Source organism: Ranitomeya variabilis, chromosome 4 (genome assembly GCF_051348905.1).
Source record: "Ranitomeya variabilis isolate aRanVar5 chromosome 4, aRanVar5.hap1, whole genome shotgun sequence".
NCBI lineage: Eukaryota > Metazoa > Chordata > Amphibia > Anura > Dendrobatidae > Ranitomeya > Ranitomeya variabilis.
This window is the reverse complement of record NC_135235.1, coordinates 200650406-200671268: the sequence shown is the minus strand read 5'-3', so window position 1 is coordinate 200671268 and position 20863 is coordinate 200650406. Positions and strand designations below refer to the sequence as shown.

Here is a 20863-nt window from a genome sequence, read left to right as displayed (position 1 = left end):
CAATGGCAAGAGACCGTAGTAAAGCATACAAAGGACTAGCTCTTGGAAGATGGGAACTCGAGCTGACTGTGAGCTAAACCTACCGCACAACTAACAGTGGCCGGGTAGCGTGCCTATGTTTTATCCCTAGACGCCCAGCGCCAGCCGGAGAACTGACTGACCCTAGCAGAGGAAAATACAGACCTGGCTTACCTCTAGAGAAATTTTCCCCAAAAGGCAGACAGTAGCCCCCACATATAATGTCGGTGATTTTAGAGGAAATTGACATACGAAGTATGAAGATAGGTTTAGCAAATTGAGGTCCGCTTACTAGATAGTAGGAAGACAGAAAAGGGAACTACACAGTCAGCTGAAAAACCCTTTCAAAACACCATCCTGAAATTACTTTAAGACTCTAATATCAACTCATGACACCAGAGTGGCAATTTCAGCTCACAAGAGCTTCCAGCCTCAGAAAAATTCAAACACAGAGAACTGGAACAAAAATGCAAAACAAACTTAGGACTCAAGGTCCAACTTAGCTGATAGTAGTCTAGGAGCAGGAACATGCAACAGAAAGGCTTCTGGTAACATTGTTGGCCGGCATAGAAATGACTGAGGAGCAAGGCTAAATAGACAACTCCCACATCCTGATGGAAACAGGTGAACAGAGGAGATGAAGCACATAAGTGCAGTACCACCAGAAACCACCGGGGGAGCCCAGAAACCAAATTCACAACAATGCTGCCTTGCAATAGGGTTTGCCCTTTTTAGAAGTTGCCCTCCCTCTCTCCATGTGACTCTGATGTAGTGCTGATGTCAGGAATCCCTCCCTTCTTCTTTCTCTTTCTGTATGTAAGCCTTGTTAAAAAGCATACGTGTCACCATCTTTGGTTCAGAATAAGTTATTTTTATCTACTGTAATTGTGCATAACTTCAAGAATTCATCTGGAAAATAAACCTTCTGCTCGAATCTTCATACGTGCCTCCTGCAGTCGAGTTCAAGCTATCTGATGAAATCACTTTGTGATGATCGGTACATAGAGACAGCCACAGAAACAGTCTGTCAAGTGCCCCCCACACTCAGCCTAGTTATGGAGTCAGAACAATAAAAATAACTTTTCTCCGATACATTTATAAAGCCATATTACAGGTACTATAGAGATACGGCACAGGGATCATAATGTCTGCTCACAGCATATAGGAATTATCAGCGTGTGTAAAGCTCACAGCACAGCCTCCTCCCCCAGCTTTCACCCTGCTAGAATCCAGCAGCTCACATCACAATACAGATCCATTCTGCCTGTGAAGTACAATGGCTGAGGGGAACACTATAGTCTCTGCAAGACCCACAATCCGATGAAGAATCTGTAGAGTTTAATCAACCATCCAGTGAGAAGACTAAGCACGCTACTAAACTAACATAGAAAGTCAGAGGAAGCCTCGAACATGTTAAATATGAACTTTCTTGGCAATGTATCAGACTTATGGCAAAAATTGCTGAGTCACATCAACATCATCTCATCTCTCAGGCAGCTTCTCATGAAGTACCACTAGAGGGAGCCCTAGGACAACTATGTTCAGTTCTGAGATCTATACCAGAAAGGCGAATGAATACATTATAACTCTGCAGAAGCTTAATACACATAATTCTCTTGAGGAACTATGAGATTTCCAACAGCTTAATTATGAGAGATGCTGCAAAATACATAATGTTAAGTCAGATACAGAAGTAAGAATTGCATACATTCCAGAGATGTCATCTTAATCAGTCAAAACGATCATCTAAGCCACGCTCTTCGAAATCTTCAACTCTCATTGAGCAGCTTATAAGGGCATGTGCAAAAGCCAAGGTTACTAAGATATAAACTGCCTTTGTGCATGAGAAGGCAGAGATGGAAACAAGCGCAGTGCACAAGAAGGTGGAAATGGACGTGTTGGAAGCAAACGAAGCAGCACGCAAGAAGAAAGACATAATATATAGAATGCTCCATACAGTATAATAAGCCCCATATATTGCTCCATACAGTATAATGAGCCCCATATATTGCTCCATACAGTATAATGGGCCCCATATAGTGCTGAATACAGAATAATGGGCCCCATATAATGCTGCACAAAAAATAATGGTCCCCATATAATGCTGCATACAGTATAATGGACTCCATGTGTTGCACCATACAGAATAATGGGCTCCATATAATGCTCCATACAGTATAATGGACCACATATAATGCTCCATACAGAATGGGCCACATATAATGCTCCATACAGAATGAGCCCCATGTAATGCTCTGTACAGAATAATAGGCCCCATATAATGCTGCATACAAAATAATGGGCCACATATATTGCTCTATACAGTATGGGCCCCATATAATGCTCCATACATTATGGGCGCCATGTAATGATCCAAACAGAATGCGCCCCATTTAATGCTCCATATAGTATGGGCCCCATATAATGCTCCATACAGTATGGGCCCCATATATTGCTCCATTCAGAATGGGCCCCATATAATGCTCCATACAGTATGGGCTACGTATATTGCTTCATACAGAATGAGCCCCATATAATGCTCCATCCATACAGTATGGGCCCCATATAATGTTCCATACAGTATGGGCCACATATATAGCTCCATTCAGAATGGGCTCCATATAATGCTCCATACAGAATGAGCCCCATATAATGCTCCATACAGAAAGGCCCCATATAATGCTCCATACAGAAAGGCCCCATATAATGCTCCATACAGAATGGGCCCCATATAATGCTCCCACAGTATGGGCCACATATATAGCTCCATACAGAATGGGCTCCATATAATGCTCCATACAGAAAGGGCCCTACATATATAGCTCCATACAGTATGGATCCCATATAATGCTCCATACAGTATGGGCCATATATATAGCTCCATACAGAATGGGCTTCATATAATGCTCCATACAGAAAGGGCCCTACATATATAGCTCCATACAGTATGGATCCCATATAATGTTCTATACAGAATGATTCCCATATAATGCTCCATATATGAAAAAAGTTATTCAGGCCTCCAGAAAAAGGGGCATCCTCCCAGACTCCTCTCACCCCCTAAAGAGCTGACAATTCTCTAAGGCGAACCTCCTGAAAAGCAAGGTTTACCCATCCATTTTTATTGCTATATGGACTCATTCACATATCCGATTGTCACGATTGCTTTCTGTGTTTTTCACTGATAGCGCTCATACCTGTGACAGTCTGTGACCATTCACATGTCCATGATTTCGCAGAGACACATCCGATTTTGATCTGAGGGTTGGATCAAAATCGGCAATACAAGTCAATGAGTGTTTGATGTCATCCAAGGGCGGTCTGATTTTTTTCAGAGTGCTGCCCGATTTTTCATGGATTATCAGAATGGAGAAAATTAAGAAACTTTTTTTTTTTTTCATTTCTCCACGTATGAGAAAAAAAAAGAAACTGGGACCACACTTTAATGAAGCCTTGATGAAACTCCATTTATTACTGATCACAATAATCGATTTTTCTCGGCTGTGTAAAAAATCTGACTCATGACTAAGACCTAGGCAAAGTCCTGTGATCCAGAAAAATATTCAAGGGTCTGTGGCAAAAATATTCCCCATCTTGGGGAAAACAATTTTTAGGAAAGCTGGAAAAGGATAAAAAAAAAAGAATTTGCACTTCTGACAAGCTAACGGAAACCAAATTTAAAGCGGTTGTATGTTAAAAACTCGTTGCCACCTATCCGAGACATAGGAAATAATTTGTTGCTCAGGGGGTGTCCAGACGCTGAGATCCACACTGATTGGCCGAACAAGAAGCTTTATATCCCTGTTAGAGACAGGAGTGGCAGTGCACTCATTTCACTGCTGCCCCATTCATTCCCTATGGAGCTGTGGAGCGTTGCGCTCGCTCTAAACAGTAAGGTGTCCAACCTGCTGCTGCGTTTTGTAAATGGGATAAAAGTTCTCTAGCCTACCAACCGGTGGAGGTCCCAGCAGTCAGACCCCCACTGATCAGTAAGTTATCACCTATTCTTTGGAAAGATGATGTCTTTTTTTCACTGGACAAGCCCTTTATCATTAGGGTTTGCCTTATTGGCTTCCTTCACCTTACTTACTACACTCCAGATATGACTGGGTTAACTTACTCGCCGTTTTGGAGCAGCAGAAGCCAAGAGCGCACTGATCTTCTGCCAGATCACACCTTGCTCTGCTACTTTCGGTGCTCAGACGTTCAGTACATTTGCCCAGGGCACAGACCCACCCATGACAGCACTCTTCTTCTTGCTGACAAGGCTGATACGGAGATAAAAGAACAATATTATATGGTTTATACATTATATGAAATGCTCAGAGGCAGAATATTTACTGGCAGGGTGACATTCCAACATAGCAAAACCGGCGACATGTCATCTTGACAAATTAATATTATTTACCGGTAAATTCAAGATACAGCTCTAACGTAGAATATGGTGTCTTCCAAGAAAGGGGAGAGGAAAAAGATGAACTAGGGGGTCTACAATAAATTGTGAAGGAAATGGAAATGACAGATGCCCTCAAAAAGCATGTGTAATACTCTGAGGTCTATTAGGACTGCAGCCAACCCCTTTCAAACTTCGTAACACAAGCACAGCCTTAAGCTAGGTACACACTACTTTTGAGGCCATTATTGGGGGCATACATTCAGGAGGAATGTGCCCAATGCTAGCCACTTTCAAGATGGATGCCAAGGTGAGCAAATAGTACACAGTTTCCTATTGGCCAGGCGGAGGCTGAAAGAACACATTTTTGGCCTATGTCTGGTAAATGGGGTCTTATGGCCAGTGTTTGGTGAGTATTTTACATCAGTATTTATAAGCCAAAACTAGGATGGGGTGAAAAATGCAAAATTGTTGACGTATTTCTATTATGCTATGTTGGGATTTCGAAGTTCCTAATCGTGTGTTTCCTCAGGAGACCTATCCCCAAAGTATGTATACTCGCCTTATTACGGCCCACTTAGACGGCAGTTTAAATCGAACCGAGATCAGAACCCATCAGAACCTGAGAACCCATTTCTCCAGGAAAGCCTAAAGCCTGCAATAACCATTCTGCTGCCTCGCCACCACCCTAGCTGCCACCTCACCACCACCCGAGCTGCCGCCTCCCCACCACCAGAGCTGCCGCCTCACCACCACCAGAGCTGCAGCCTCCCCACCACCAGAGCTGCCGCCTCACCACCACCAGAGCTGCAGCCTCACCACCACCAGAGCTGCCGCCTCACCACCACCAGAGCTGCCGCCTCACCACCACCAGAGCTGCCGCCCCACCACCACTCCAGCTGCCACCTCACCACCACCCAAGCTGCAGCCTCACCACCACCAGAGCTGCCGCCTCACCACCACCAGAGCTGTCGCCTCACCACCACCAGAGCTGCAGCACCCCTGGCCTTCTGTCTCTTCCCCATTATGCCATAGATTGTAAGTCCGCAAGGACAGGGTCCTCTCCCCTCTGTACCAGTCTGTCATTGTAAATTTGTTTACTGTAAACGATATCTATAACTCTGTATGTAACCCCTTTCTCATGTACAGCACCATGGAATTAATGGTGCTATATAAATAAATAATAATAACCCATTGCTCGCACTGGCTGGCGGCTTTCCATATCTAAGCCTGGCAGCAGGTATTTCTATGTAGCTGTCATAGTTGGGTCAGAATAGCCGCCGGCCAGTCCATGCGCTTCGTTCCGATCTTGGTCCGATTTATACAATTGTCTGACTGCGCCCATACTGAATATAACTTACCCAAGTTAAAATAAAATGTCGGGTTTCTTGTTCATTTTAAGGCAGTATAGCAAAATTAGTTTCTTACCATTTCTTTGGTTTTGCAGTCTTGGCACGTTGACATAGAAGGTGAAAAATGGCAGTACTGGTTCTCTGGGCAGTCCCGTGAATCATTGCACCCCTGTAGCGTGAATGTAAAGAGAAAAAAACAATTTCACAGAGTAATATAAGTCTTTAATGAGATTGATACATTTGAAGGACTGCTGGGAAAATTAGGAAGCCAAGTATTTTTGGCTTCCTAGGACCATTGGCACCTATACACACACACACACACACACACACACACACACACACACACACACACACACACACTCAAACATATGTATAGTTTGAGACTATACTGTGGTCCCTGGAGATGACTGTAAAGTCCCACATGCCGGCATCTAAGTGTACCCGCTGATGCTTTGGTCCACTGTGCCATCAACACGTTTTGGAAAAATGTAATAAAAAAATTGTTAAAATCAGATTTTTATGGGTTTTTTTAATCATTTTTGGTATTTTTTTTTCATATTTTTTTATTTTCATATAGCAATCTAAATTTAAAAAAAAGCTTGAAATTTTCACATTGACACCTGATTTATATTACAGTAATACACCTTGTTATTTTAGAGAAGTCACATGTAAATTAGCAGCAACAGACTGACTCATACCCTATCTATTCTATTGAAGCATCTAATGAGTGTGTGCAAAAGTCATTGTAAAGGGAGAGAGGAGGTGAACCTGTGACTTCACCCAGTGTCAATGATGGACTTTGTTATATGCTGTGATATCAGTCATAGTCTGTGATGAAAATGAGAGTGCTGAAAAGTCTTCTCTACTTTTCCCATCTTAATAGTTCAGTAATTAATCGGCAAGACAAAGGGTCACTATTGACTTTTAGAATGTCTAATGGTCCAAGACAAAGGGTCACTATTGACTTTTAGAATGTCTAATGGTCCAAGACAAAGGGTCACTATTGACTTTTAGAATGTCTAATGGTGCATTAATGAAATGGTAAGACAAAGGGCAAGATCACTATTGACTTTTAGGATTTCTATTTCGCTACCTCTCTGACTATTGTGGATTTTTCCTTTAAGGCACAGGTATAATTTCACAAATTAAATTTAATTCTGAATTTATTTTTATTTACATCTCCCTTCATACGTAAATGAAAATATGCACGTGAGGATCCATATGGTGACAGGATCCTTCTGATTCACCACTGCCCTTGTTAAACAAGCTCCGCCGGTTCTTCTTGGGAGCCCGATAGTGAAGTCACATGACTACTATAATTCCTGCCACCTGACAACTGTTATATAGAAAAAATGACAACTCCCCATTTACATAATGATACGGTATGCACAACACACGACTATTCCGAGGATACGATGACTCATGAATGACTCGGGGACAATGAGACTTTGTAATAATATTCTCACCCTTTTTTACCTCCTTGGTAAGAATTTTAATTACAGGTCCCATAATATTTGTCTATACAAAATGCACGAATGTTAAAAAGCACCTGGCAATGTAGGGTTAATATGGTTTTACATAGAGTGGGAATAGTGCACTTTAGAAGATAAACCATGGCAGTCTTATAACCGATGAGGTCTCCTGAGTCCTGACCCAAACCCCATGAAAAACAGTTCTTAAAGATTTATTAAAGGGGCTGTCGAGGCTCAAGTCTGGGGTCATTTCATGTGACCGTAGACTTGTGAACCCTCACAGCACTCACAATAATCTCTAGTGAGTGGTCATGTGATCGGAAGTATACGATTTGCATAATTCCAGTCACATTCCGACTAGACGTGTCCAGCCTCACTCAACTCACTGGCATTGACAGAGTTTGCGCACTTGTAGACCATGTCCTGGATACGCTCTTGAAGCAATGACTCCAGCAGCAGTCCACTCCTTGTGAATCTCCTCCAAATTTTTGAATGGCTTTTTCTTAACAATCCTTTCAAGACTGCGGTTATCCCGGTTGCTTGTGCCCCTTTTTCTACCACACTTTTTCCTTCCACTCAACTTTCCATCATTATGCTTGGATACAGCACTCTGTGAACAGCCGGCTTCTTTAGCAATGACCTTTTGTGGCTCACCCTCCTTGTGGAGTGTGTTAATGACTGCCTTCTGGACATCTGTCAGGTCAGCAGTCTTCCCCATGATTGTGGAGCTACTGAAATAGACTAAGGGACCTTTATAAATGCTTAGGAAGCCTTTGCAGTTGTTTTTTGTTAATTATTCTAATTTACTGAGATAATGACTTTTGGATTTTCATTGGCTGTAAGCCATAATCATCAACATTAACAGAAATAAACATGTGAAATAGATCACTCTTTAATGACTCTATCTATATATAGAATTGTCTAAGGGGTACTTCTGTCTTTCTGTCTGTCCTTCTGTCTGTCTGTCGGCAACTTCCGTGACGGTTATTCATTCGCTGATTGGTCTCGCCAGCTGCCTGTCATGGCTGCTGCGACCAATCAGCGACGGGCACAGTCCGATTAGTCCCTCCCTACTCCCCTGCAGTCACTGCCCGGCGCCCGCTCCATACTCCCCGCAGTCACGGCTCACACAGGGTTAATGCCAGCGGTAACAGACCGCGTTATGCCGCGGGTAACTCACTCCGTGACCGCCGCTATTAACCCTGTGTGACCAAGTTTTTACTATTGAGGCTGCCTATGCAGCTTCAATAGTAAAAACATGTAATGTGAAAAATAATAACAAAAAAATAACAAATCATTATATACTCACCTTCCGCCGCCTTTCCGACGCTCCGGTGACCGGTCCATGCAAGCGGCAGGTTCCGGTGCTAAGTTTGGTGTGCGGCAAGGACCTGCCATGACGTCATGGTCATGTGACTGCGACGTCACCACAGGCCTTGCACGAAGAAGCTGCGGTACCATGGGACAGGCAGGGACAGCGTCAGGAGCAGGTGAGTATTTCATATTCACCTGTCCGCGTTCCATCCGCCGGGCGCCGCTCCGTCTTCCCGTCCTCTTGCACTGACTGTGCAGGTCAGAGGGCGCGATGACGTATTAGTGTGCGCGCCGCCCTCTGCCTGAACAGTCAGTGCGGAGAGACGGGACGCTGAGGAGCAGCGATGAGAGGTGAGTATGTAATTTTTTTTAATTTTTTTTTTTATTGCAGCAGCAGCATTACATCTGGTACAATGCTGTATGGAGCGTCTATGGGGCCATAAACAACTGCATGGAGCATTATATGGGGCATCTATGGGGCCATAACTGCATGGAGCATTATATGGGGCATCTATGGGGCCATAACTGCATGGAGCATTATATGGGGCATCTGGAGCGCCCCCACACCGCCGCAGGGCCGAGGGGTACCCGGAGCCGGGCCTCTAGGTCTCAGTCCTGGGGTTGTCACGGTGGCTAGACCCGGTCCGTGGCCCTGCCTGTCAGTGGGGGACGTCCGGTGCAATAAGTGGTGTAGTAACGGTGTAGCGGGGCAGTTGTGGGGTGCAGGTCGCGGTAAATAATGAGGACACCAGGTTGCAGTCTCTTTACCTCTTTACTGAAGCTCTCTGGGTCCTCAGTCCAGAATACGGCTCACCAGGCTGCGCAAGTCCGGCCGGTCCAATGGCACTTCCAGAGCTCTCCTTGCAGGTGGAAATCGGTGCCTTCCTTCTAGCGCTATGTGTTGCAGTCCTTCCCTGCTGTGCTTACGGAAAGTACCCCACAACTGTTGTGTCTGTTTCTCGTGTTCCCTCACAACAACTTAATTCGCAATGATCTTCCTCGTCCCTCCAGATACTATGGTAGGAACGCACCCGTATGACGGGGAGGCTCGGAGATCTTCCGGGACTCTATCTGCGCCCCTCTCCTGTTGGTACCCCCCCTTTGCCTTCCTGGGTGATGCGTGAGACAGTCCGCCTAAAGCTAACTGCCCTGCCGTAGGTCTGAGGTATGGCTTGAAACTCTTTACCTCCTCGGCGTTCCGGCCACCGGTAGTGCGCCTCAGTAAGGTGCTGCCTCTTTCAGCACAACCCTCACTGGTATCTCCTTTCGCTTGATTTCGTTTCTCACTCAGCACAATCTATCTCGCTTCTAGTCCTTTCTTGAGTCCCGCCGCTTCCAGGAGCCTGCGCGGACCCGTTACGTTCTCTCAATGCCAAGCCTCTGCCAGGATCCCACCCCTGGCAGAGACCCTACAGTCTCTCCCTTCACAACACCCCCTGCCACAGGGTGTTGCTCCGTTCAATCCCGTCAGCGTTCTCTCTAACTTCCTGCCTGACCCCCAGTTTACCCACTATGGTGGGGAGTGGCCTAATGAATAGCACCCTTAGCTCCCCCCGGAGGCCCAGCTGTGAAATGTATTGGTGACTGTGATACCTGCTCAGAGAACTCCTTCAGTGCCATCGAACGCACCATGGCCCCCCTTAGTGGCTGAGCCATGATACTGCAACGACCAGGACTCTGGGGCGCTGCACTCCCCCCTGGTTAAACACAGTACTCCGGGACTGGGAAGAAAAACAACAATACAGGTTAGCAAAAAGACATACAATTTTGTTGAGTGCAAATAACAGTAAGTATACTTAAGTAAGCTTCCCTTTATGGGAGGTGAGGACACTTTTAACGTTACAAACATAATCAACATTATAAATTACAGAGCATAAATAACTTCTGTTACCCAACCGGGTATTCTACTTAGTGCAATTTTTGGAACAATAACTTAACATTGCCTTTAAGAAACTCACACTCTTAGTCTATCAAAGGCCTTCCTATAATCACATTATAAGGCATATCAACTTTACATTCTCCTTCTTGTGAACCTGCAGGACCGCCTGTCCCTACGGCACCAGGCCTACTGCCTCTCCTTTCTTCTACAGGACCGCCCTGTTCAGCCAGGGCCTACTGCCTTTTGCTACTATACACAGTATAGACATAACATTCCTTTCATTTAAAGAACTCTGAGCCCGCTCTACTCGGCTCCTTTAAGGACTCACTCTCTAACCCCTACGGGTTCACTCTCTGTCCTTAGTAACAAAGTAACTTTTCAATGGGGACGCGGGGTTTACCTTCTATCCTCACCTTCATTATTACTTCTTTTACTTTCAACTATGCAGGCTTCTACATCTACCCCTACGGGCTCTCTGCATCTTTCCTTTCTACAAAACATTATTCAGATTTCACATTTCAACAACTTCAACACATATAACTCGGCATGTAAAACAGTTACATTTTCTTTTTCAAGGCATCATTATCACATTACTGTTCGGTAACAGTATCTCTTTCAAATTTACTTCGTCACATCCCCTTTAAGAGGGGACCAAGTCTTTCTGAGGTAGCTCGTCTTCTCAGCCTACCAGTCTTATGCAAAGTTCCAGCCCGGGATCTTCACAAAGTGTCTTTAACTAGGACTAGTAGGAAAGGTTTCTTCGCAAAGTGTCTTTAACTAAACCCAGTAGAGAAGGAATCTTCGCAAAGTGTCTTTTGGCTCAAACCAATAGGGCAAATATCTTCGCAAAGTGTCTTTGGCTAAAACCAGTAGGGAGCACCTTTAAGAAGGTGCAACTATTTACAAGGGAAGTTCGAATCATGCACAGTCCATGATTTCTGCAGTTCTTTAAACTTGTGCAAAACTTTGAGAACAACAATAGTGGCCCCGGGTCAACAAGGGGTCACCTTTAACCCTAGACGGGTTTAGTAGCAAACAGGAACAGTTAAAGGAATGAACAGTTAACTATTTACATTTTCCATCCAATGATAGTACTTTCAAAACTTTCCACGAGGCACCACCCGGCAGGTGGATCCCTGCAGTTCAGGGTTCAGATCCACTCCTACTGCCAGGTACACCCCATGTGTTCGGGTCTGTTGTATGACCAGATCGTGCGCAGCGATGAAGGTCTGGGTTCCCACTGCTCTCTGCGCTGGCTCCTCAGGAGTCTCAACCACCCGAAGAGGCACTCCTTTGGCCACTGCTGTGGTGGCGGTGATCAACCTGCGGGCTCCAGGTTCCGCAGCCAGGCAGGTGGAGGCGACCGGAGTGGCTTCAGATCGATCACACGGTGACACCTTGGCTACAGGGGCTGGCCTCTCCTGCTTGTACACATTCAGAGCAAACCACCCCTTCTCTCCAAAGTGCCGGGTGTAGGTAACGCTGTCCCCCGGGTAGAGGTCCCGATCCGGGTGACCTTCTCTGAGGTGCGACTCCACATCCCGGCGATTGACAAAGACCTCCGCATACAGCCCCGGTTCCTTGATAAAGCCCCAGCCTCCTCGGAGCTTGAAGATGGTGACAATGCCCTGCCTGCGCGGGGCCTGATGGGTGGTGGGGTCCTTGCGGGCCCGATCCTTAACCGCCAAATCTTTTTGATGGTAGGCCTCCCGTTTGGCCTGATGTATTCTCTCTTCCTCTTGCCACCGCTGTTCTAGCTGGGTCTGATATTCTTCCCAGCTTAGGGCCTGTACCATTTCTCCCTTCTGGGTCTCCACCCCGGGGAACCCCATGAGATTGGATCCAGGGTTCACCCAGCGGCACACCGTGCGCTCCGCACTGACCTCACACGGCAAGGGAGTAGGGGTGATAGGGGCTCGCATACGGTGTTCCATGCCCGTGGCTTCCTCCCATGGTAACAGGCGCTGAAGTCTATGGGTCCCCGGGAGAGGCGGTGCTGCTACGGGACCCACTAACACACCCTCGGCTGGTGGGGCAGGACCGGAGGACTCACCCACCGGTACGAATCCACTTTCCGCAACAGGTCCCGCTGGTTCCTCCGATGTCCGGGAACCCGCTGCCGGCACCGCCTGATGCGGGGCCTGGATTCTCACATTCAGTTGGAGGAGCCGGGTATATAAATCCTCCATCTCGGCTCTCAGGAATTTGGTGTTATCCACAGAGGACAGGTTGCTGGGCTCGTCCGGGTAGTCAGGGGAGACTTCCACTTCAACCCCGCTGTCGGGTTCGGAGCTGCTGGCCATAGCGTCCTCCACGTGGGTCGCTTCCTGGTCTTTTTCCCGCTCTCTCCTACGTGAGCAGTTTCGTTTTCTCTGCCTCCGCCCCCCATTAAGGATCAGGAGGCGGATCTCTGCTGCTGACGGACACGTCCTCACTGCACAGAAATATTTAGACTGGGCGGCCATTACTGTTCGCGCTCTCCAGCTCGGCTACGCCCACTCCACGCCCCTCTTCTCTTCCTGCGCTCTCCTCAGCGCTGCAATGGCGGCGGATTTTGGCGGCAAATGGCACAGCACACAGTCTTGCAATAAAGTACAGTCCAAGCACAGTAAATCACAGTCTCTAGGCACACATGACCTGATTCCTCAGGCTTAAGTAGATCCTGTTCGTGACGCCAAGTTGGAGCGCCCCCACACCGCCGCAGGGCCGAGGGGTACCCGGAGCCGGGCCTCTAGGTCTCAGTCCTGGGGTTGTCACGGTGGCTAGACCCGGTCCGTGGCCCTGCCTGTCAGTGGGGGACGTCCGGTGCAATAAGTGGTGTAGTAACGGTGTAGCGGTGCAGTTGTGGGGTGCAGGTCGCGGTAAATAACGAGGACACCAGGTTGCAGTCTCTTTACCTCTTTACTGAAGCTCTCTGGGTCCTCAGTCCAGAATACGGCTCACCAGGCTGCGCAAGTCCGGCCGGTCCAATGGCACTTCCAGAGCTCTCCTTGCAGGTGGAAATCGGTGCCTTCCTTCTAGCGCTATGTGTTGCAGTCCTTCCCTGCTGTGCTTACGGAAAGTACCCCACAACTGTTGTGTCTGTTTCTCGTGTTCCCTCACAACAACTTAATTCGCAATGATCTTCCTCGTCCCTCCAGATACTATGGTAGGAACGCACCCGTATGACGGGGAGGCTCGGAGATCTTCCGGGACTCTATCTGCGCCCCTCTCCTGTTGGTACCCCCCCTTTGCCTTCCTGGGTGATGCGTGAGACAGTCCGCCTAAAGCTAACTGCCCTGCCGTAGGTCTGAGGTATGGCTTGAAACTCTTTACCTCCTCGGCGTTCCGGCCACCGGTAGTGCGCCTCAGTAAGGTGCTGCCTCTTTCAGCACAACCCTCACTGGTATCTCCTTTCGCTTGATTTCGTTTCTCACTCAGCACAATCTATCTCGCTTCTAGTCCTTTCTTGAGTCCCGCCGCTTCCAGGAGCCTGCGCGGACCCGTTACGTTCTCTCAATGCCAAGCCTCTGCCAGGATCCCACCCCTGGCAGAGACCCTACAGTCTCTCCCTTCACAACACCCCCTGCCACAGGGTGTTGCTCCGTTCAATCCCGTCAGCGTTCTCTCTAACTTCCTGCCTGACCCCCAGTTTACCCACTATGGTGGGGAGTGGCCTAATGAATAGCACCCTTAGCTCCCCCCGGAGGCCCAGCTGTGAAATGTATTGGTGACTGTGATACCTGCTCAGAGAACTCCTTCAGTGCCATCGAACGCACCATGGCCCCCCATAGTGGCTGAGCCATGATACTGCAACGACCAGGACTCTGGGGCGCTGCACTTCTATGGGGCCATAACTGCATGGAGCATTATATGGGGCATCTATGGGGCCATAACTGCATGGAGCATTATATGGGGCATCTATGGGGCCATAACTGCATGGAGCATTATACTACGTGACTGGGCAAAATACTACGTGACTGGGCAAAATACTACGTGACTGGGCAAAATACTACGTGACTGGGCAATATACTACGTGACTGGGCAATATACTACATGGCTGGGCAATATACTACGTGGACATGCATATTCTAGAATACCCGATGTGATAGTCTACTATGTAATTGTCTAAGGATCACTTCCGTCTGTCTGTCTGTCCTTCTGTCTGTCTGTCACGGATATTCATTGGTCGCGGCCTCTGTCTGTCATGGAAATCCAAGTCGCTGATTGGTCGCGGCAAAACAGCCATGACCAATCAGCGACGGGCACAGTCCGGAAGAAAATGGCCGCTCCTTACTCCCCACAGTCAGTGCCTGGCGCCTGCATACTCCCCTCCGGTCAGCGCTCACACAGGGTTAATGGCAGCGTTGACCGCGGTGTAACGCACTCGGTTAACGCTGCTTTTAACCCTTTGTGACCAACTTTTTACTTTTCATGCTGCCTATGCAGCATGAATAGTAAACATATCTAATGTTAAAAATAATAAAAAAATAAAAAATAGTTACATACTCACCTTCCGGAGCCTCCGGAATGCATTGCGGTCTCGCAAGATGATGACGTGCGGTCTCGCGAGACCCGCAATGTCATCATCTCGCGAGACCGCAATGACTCTTCAGACCGGAGCGCGCGAGGAGCATCGGTAACCAGACGCTTCGATCCGGAGGCTCCGGAAGGTGAGTATGTAGCTATTTTTTATTTTAATTCTTTTTTTAAACAGGGATATGGTGTATACTACGTGACTGGCCAATTACTACGTATCTGTGCAGTATACTACGTGTCTGTGCTGTATACTACGTGGCTCTGTGCTGTATACTACGTGGCTCTGTGCTGTATACTATGTGACTGGGCAATATACTACGTGGCTCTGTGTTGTATACTATGTGGCTGGGCAATATACTATGTGGCTGGGCAATATACTACGTAGCTGGGCAATATACTACGTGGCTGGGCAATATACTATGTGGCTGGGCAATATACTATGTGGCTGGGCAATATACTACGTAGCTGGGCAATATACTACGTGGCTGGGCAATATACTACGTGGCTGGGCAATATACTATGTGGCTGGGCAATATACTACGTAGCTGGGCAATATACTACGTGGCTGGGCAATATACTACGTGGCTGGGCAATATACTACGTGGCTGGGCAATATACTACGTAGCTGGGCAATATACTGCGTGACTGGGCAATATACTACGTGGTTGGGCAATATACTACGTGGTTGGGCAATATACTACATGGGATGTGCAATATACTACATGGACATGCATATTCTAGGATACCCGATGCGTTAGAATCGGGCCACCATCTAGTATAATATATGAGCTTCACTTTTTGTATTGAAGAACTGAAATAAATTAACTTTTTGATAATCTTCTAATTTTATGAGAAGCACCTGTATTTGAGGTGCACACCCTTTGGGATAAATAACTGCAATCAATCGCTTCTTACACCTTTCAACTTGAATTTTTGCCCACTCTTCTTTTGCAAACTGCTCCAGGTCTCTCATATGTGAAGGCACCTTCTCCCAACAGCAATTTTAAAATCTCTCCACAGGTGTTCAATAGGACTTAGATCCAGACTCATTGCTGCTTCAAAACTCTCCAGCGTTTGGTTTCTATCCATTTCTGGGGGCTTCTTGAAGTACGTTTGGGGTCATTGTCCTGCTGGAAGAACCATGACCTAGAACGCAAACCCAGGTTTTAACGCTGGGCACTACATTGCGACCTACATTCCTTTGGTAATCTCCATATTTCATGATGCCTTGTATACAGTTGCAGCGCCCCAAGAGTCCTGGTCGTTGCAGTAATATCATTCCTCCATCAGGGGGAGTGATATTACGTCTGAAGGTAATAAAGGAGATCTTCCTACCAGGTATCACAAACCATACACCACACTTCACACTCCAGACCACCAGGGGGAGCCTTGCTCCTATCTACTAGGGCACTCCTCACAGAAGGGTAAAACTGGTGGTTTGGATAGAAAGTTAGAGAGATGCTGACTGGGCTTTGCCCAGGCAACACCTGTCAGGCAGACAGGGGGAAAGGAGGAACATCTGAACTGCAGACAGAGGGTCCCTGTCAGGGGTGGGATCCTGACAGAGGCCTAGCGGGACAGAAAGTTACGGAGCTGCGCCTGCCCCACGTGCGGCAGCATCCTAAGAAAGGACACGAAGAGAATTGTATTGTAGAGGGTGAGAAATGAAGTCACAGCACAAGGAGAAAGCACAAGGAGGAGTTCTGCCCTGTAAAGGCTGCCTCCTTCTGAGGCGCGTAGCCGGTGGCTGGAACACCGAGGGAGTAATTGTCTCTACGCTTTACTTCAGAGACCGGCAGGACAGTCAATTCCAAGTTGGCTGCCCGACCTTAATACCTAAGAAGACACAGTGGCAACTTGTGGGGGTCGGGGTGTCTCTAGGGTCCCTATAAACAAGCCTCAGGCCATCAGTCATACGGGTTTGTCCTATCCACACGATCTGGGGACAGAGTGGAAGAAATAACATCTAGAACATCTACAAGAGTTGTGAGGACCTTACCGGGAAGCTCAGCAGGGAGGTACTACAACACACAGTAGGAAGGCTACTGATTTCCTCCTGGATAAGGGGACTCTGGATTTGCCTTCGGACCGGCTGGACTCTACCTTTTACTGGAGGCTTCAGCATCCACAGTCCAGGGCACAGACCACAGGGTAGGCAAAGAGACTGCAACCTTGTGTCCTCGGTATTCTCTGCGCCTTACATCACCCACCATCACCATACACACTTCTGGGAAGCCCTGGGGATACACTTCACCTGTGGGAAGGTATACAATCTAGCTGCCATCACATCACTCCAGCGGACCCCTAAGCAGCGTCGGTCACCCTGACCGAATACCACAGGTGGCGTCACGAACTTTATACAAACTCTCCCTTTCATTGGACGCCTCTCTAAGGGCCACGGACCGGGTCAGGCCACCGTGACATCCCCCGAACCGAAGGACCCGGTGCCGAGTACCCCATTGCCCTGATGTGGGGGCGATCCAACGTCATGGCATCCAATGCCAAAGGCAGCAAGATGACCCCAAAACATCTTTGAACCTTCATCATATTTGACTATAGGTACTGCTTTTTTTTGTAGGCTTCATTACATTTTCAGTAAACAGTAGAATGATGTGCTTTACCAAAAAGCCCTATCTTGGTCTCATCTGTCCCCAAGATGCTTTCACAAAAGGATTTCAGATTACTCACGTACATTTTAGCAAACTGCAGTCTAGCTTTTTTTTGTCTGTGTGGGGTCCTCCTGGGTTCCCTGCCATACAGTTTCATTTCATTCAAATATCGACGGATGGTTCGCACTGACACTGATGCACCCTGGCCTGCAGGACAGCTTGATTAGGGCTACTTATCTACCCTCCAGACTATCATGAGCGCAACCTTTCATCAATTTTTCTCTGAGTTTCACTTCCAGGGAGATGAGTAACAGTGCCATGGGTTTTAATGTTCTTGACTATGCTGCACGCTGAGGACAAAGGAACATCAAGTTCTCTGGAGATGGACTTGTAACCTTGGAGTTGTGGATTTTTTTTTTTCAACCATTTTTGTTCTCAAGTCCTCAAGACAGTTTTATTCTCCTCTTTCTGTTCTCCATGCTTAGTGTGGCACACACACACAAAGATTGAGTCAATTTCTCCCCTTTTTATCTGCTTCAAGTGTGATTTTTTTTTTTTATATTGCCTACACCTGTTACTTGACATGAGTGAGTTTGAACGAGCATCACATGATTGAAACATTAGTTGTTTACCCACAATTTTGGAAAGGTGTTAAAAATTTTATCTCGCCTAAAAATGTTTTATAATGCCTATTAAAAATGTTTAATACTTTTATCAAAGAAACCTGATTTAAAGGGGAACTTTTCGCAATGTTTTCCCAGTATGAAGTACGGTCAGCCCCTTTAAGCCCTGTTTTACAGAATACTGTACTAGTATGCTGTCTGTATGTCCCCAATCCCCTCTACAAGGCACAAAGACCTTTAATAATACTCAAAGATTGGGCGGTCCGGTGTGACGGGCATCTTTGGTCTTGATCCAGCGCCTCCTGTCTTCTTGCAATTGCTGTCCTCCTTCCTTGCTTCATGTAGATCACACGTCCTACACGTCCATACTTCTGTCTGCCCTGCCGAGAGCAGAGGAAAGTATTGTAGTGCACATGCGCCGGCTTTACCTACGGGTCATCGGTGAACTTTGGCCTTTCCATGTGCATGCGCACTACAGTGCTTTGCTCTGCCCCCCACAGTGCAGAGAGCGATGGGGGACACTGTGTGGACGACGTAGGACACATCATCCACATGAAGTAGGGAAGGAGGACGCCAATCGTAAGAAGAGATAAGGCGCCGGATCAAGACCAGAGGCGCCCATCGGACCGGACCGCCCCATCTGAGTATAATCAAAGCTCTTTTTTTTGGAGACATATATACAGCATTCTAGTATATTACAGAGGGCTTAAAGGCGCTGGCAGTATTTTATATTGGGAAAACCTGGTGACCGGTTCATTTTAAACTTATCGCTCATTTTCTGCTGACACATTCCCTTAAAGATAAAGTTCAAACAGCATAAATATTAGGTTACATTGGTATATTTTATCTTTGCATTACATTATATAATCAGGCTCGGACTGGCCCACTGGAGAGCAGGAGAATCCTCCGGTGGGCCGCCCTGCAGGAATAGGCTCTCTATTCCACCTATATGAGAAGTAATTGGCACAATACATTTGTTTCAGAAATCATCTCAACATTCATTTAACAAACTACCCCGTTTATTATTCTTTAGAAACACATCAAATTTGCGAATTAGGTTAATGTGATATTTGCGTGTAGTTGAAGAGTCGGCCACCAGAGTCAAGGTTGCCGGTGGTCTTCTGGCACCTCAGTCCCAGCATTGAAAATCTGCAACTTGTCTGGTCCTGTTAGTGTCGGATTAAAGGAATTCTAATATATTATGACCATCACCATCATTGATGCAATAAATTAGACATATTATTAGGTTTATTTTGTATTATTTTTATATAATTGGGTTATACAATTGGATGATTCATCTACGTTCCCGGGTTCAGTGTTTGCCATGCTCCTTACCTTTTCCGTCTTCCCATTTCTGTCCCCATCATACTGGCTGTGGTCCAGGGGAGACGGGGAAGATGCAATAAATGCAGTGCTCAGAATGATGAGGAGGAAGGCAGGCAGCAGGAGAGGCATGTCCTCCAGCAGGCAGTGGGGGATACAGCACGATGCTTAATCATAGGCCATATATGTATAAGTATAATGTAAACGCATAGGAACAATAATCTGGCAGCTGAATCCTCAGCCGGTCTATGGGGGATGTCAGTGTTTCTAGTGCACAGCTGTTCTGCAAGCAATTCTCTCCAATGGAGGATGCATGAATGAGCGGCTTCTCCGGTAGAGCCCCCCCTGCTGGCCATCAGTTATCAGTGCACATGCTCATTCATTTCACCCTACACACAGTGGCTCAGCGTCAATCTGGCCAATAAAATTGAAACAATTATGAGTCAGTTGGATTAATAACTATTTTGGATTGCTGGACAATAAAAAAAAATTGTATAAAATGCATTTATTAGATTAGAGAACGTAACAAAGCCTAAATTATTATTATTATTTTTTTACTTTTAAAAATCTGCTACATGTGACTTTATTTTTAATCTCTTCTGTTCTCTGTGTTCAGTATTTTGCATCTGGTAAAAGTTCACATTATAAAGCAGTTTTGTGGATTTTATGAAGTATTTGATGCTGGACAAAAACTTTTGTGATTTATTTTTTTAACCCCTTCACCCCGTAGTCTGTTTTCACCTTCCTGACCAGACCAATTTTTACAATTCTGACCACTGTCACTTTAAGAAGTCATAACTCTGAAACGCTTCAATGGATCCCGGTGATTCTGAGCCTGTTTTCTTGTGACATATTGTACTTCATAATAGTGGTAACATTTCTTTGATATGACTTGCGGTTGTTTGTGAAACAAATGGAAATTTGGCAAAATATTTGAAAATTTCGCAATTTTCCAACTTTGAATTTTCATGCCCTTAAATCAGAGAGTCATATCTCACAAAATAGTTAATAAATAACATTTCCCGCATGTCTACTTTATATCAGCACAGTTTTTGAAATATTTTTTTTTTCCTTTAGGAAGTTATAAGGGTTAAAAGTTGACCAGCGATTTCTCATTTTTTACAAAACAAAATTTGCAAAACCATTTTTTTTAGGGACCATCTCACATTTGAAGTGACTTTGAGGGGTGTACATTGCTGAAAATACCCAAAAGTGACACAGTTCTAAAAACTGCACCCCTCAATGTGCTCAAAACCACATTCAAGAAGTTTATTAACCCCTCAGGTGCTTCACAGGAATTTTTGGAATGTGGAAGGAAAAACTAAACATTTACTTTTCTTTCGCAAAAATTTTCCTTTAGAC

The 20863-nt window shown here is 46.2% G+C and overlaps 1 protein-coding gene across 1 annotated transcript in view; it reads right to left on the bottom strand.

The window, feature by feature from the left end:
- The window catches only part of LOC143768591 (dickkopf-related protein 3-like), a 41437-nt gene extending 21636 nt beyond the window's left edge, over nt 1-19801 (bottom strand). The window contains exons 1-3 of the mRNA XM_077257228.1: nt 19514-19801; nt 5840-5932; nt 4139-4286 (exon numbers count right to left, since the gene is read on the bottom strand). Of these exons, the coding sequence (XP_077113343.1) occupies nt 4139-4286; nt 5840-5932; nt 19514-19633 (361 nt within the window). The 5' untranslated portion in view covers nt 19634-19801. The remainder of the gene's footprint in view (nt 1-4138; nt 4287-5839; nt 5933-19513) is intronic.
- Between the last annotated feature and the right edge of the window lie 1062 nt (nt 19802-20863).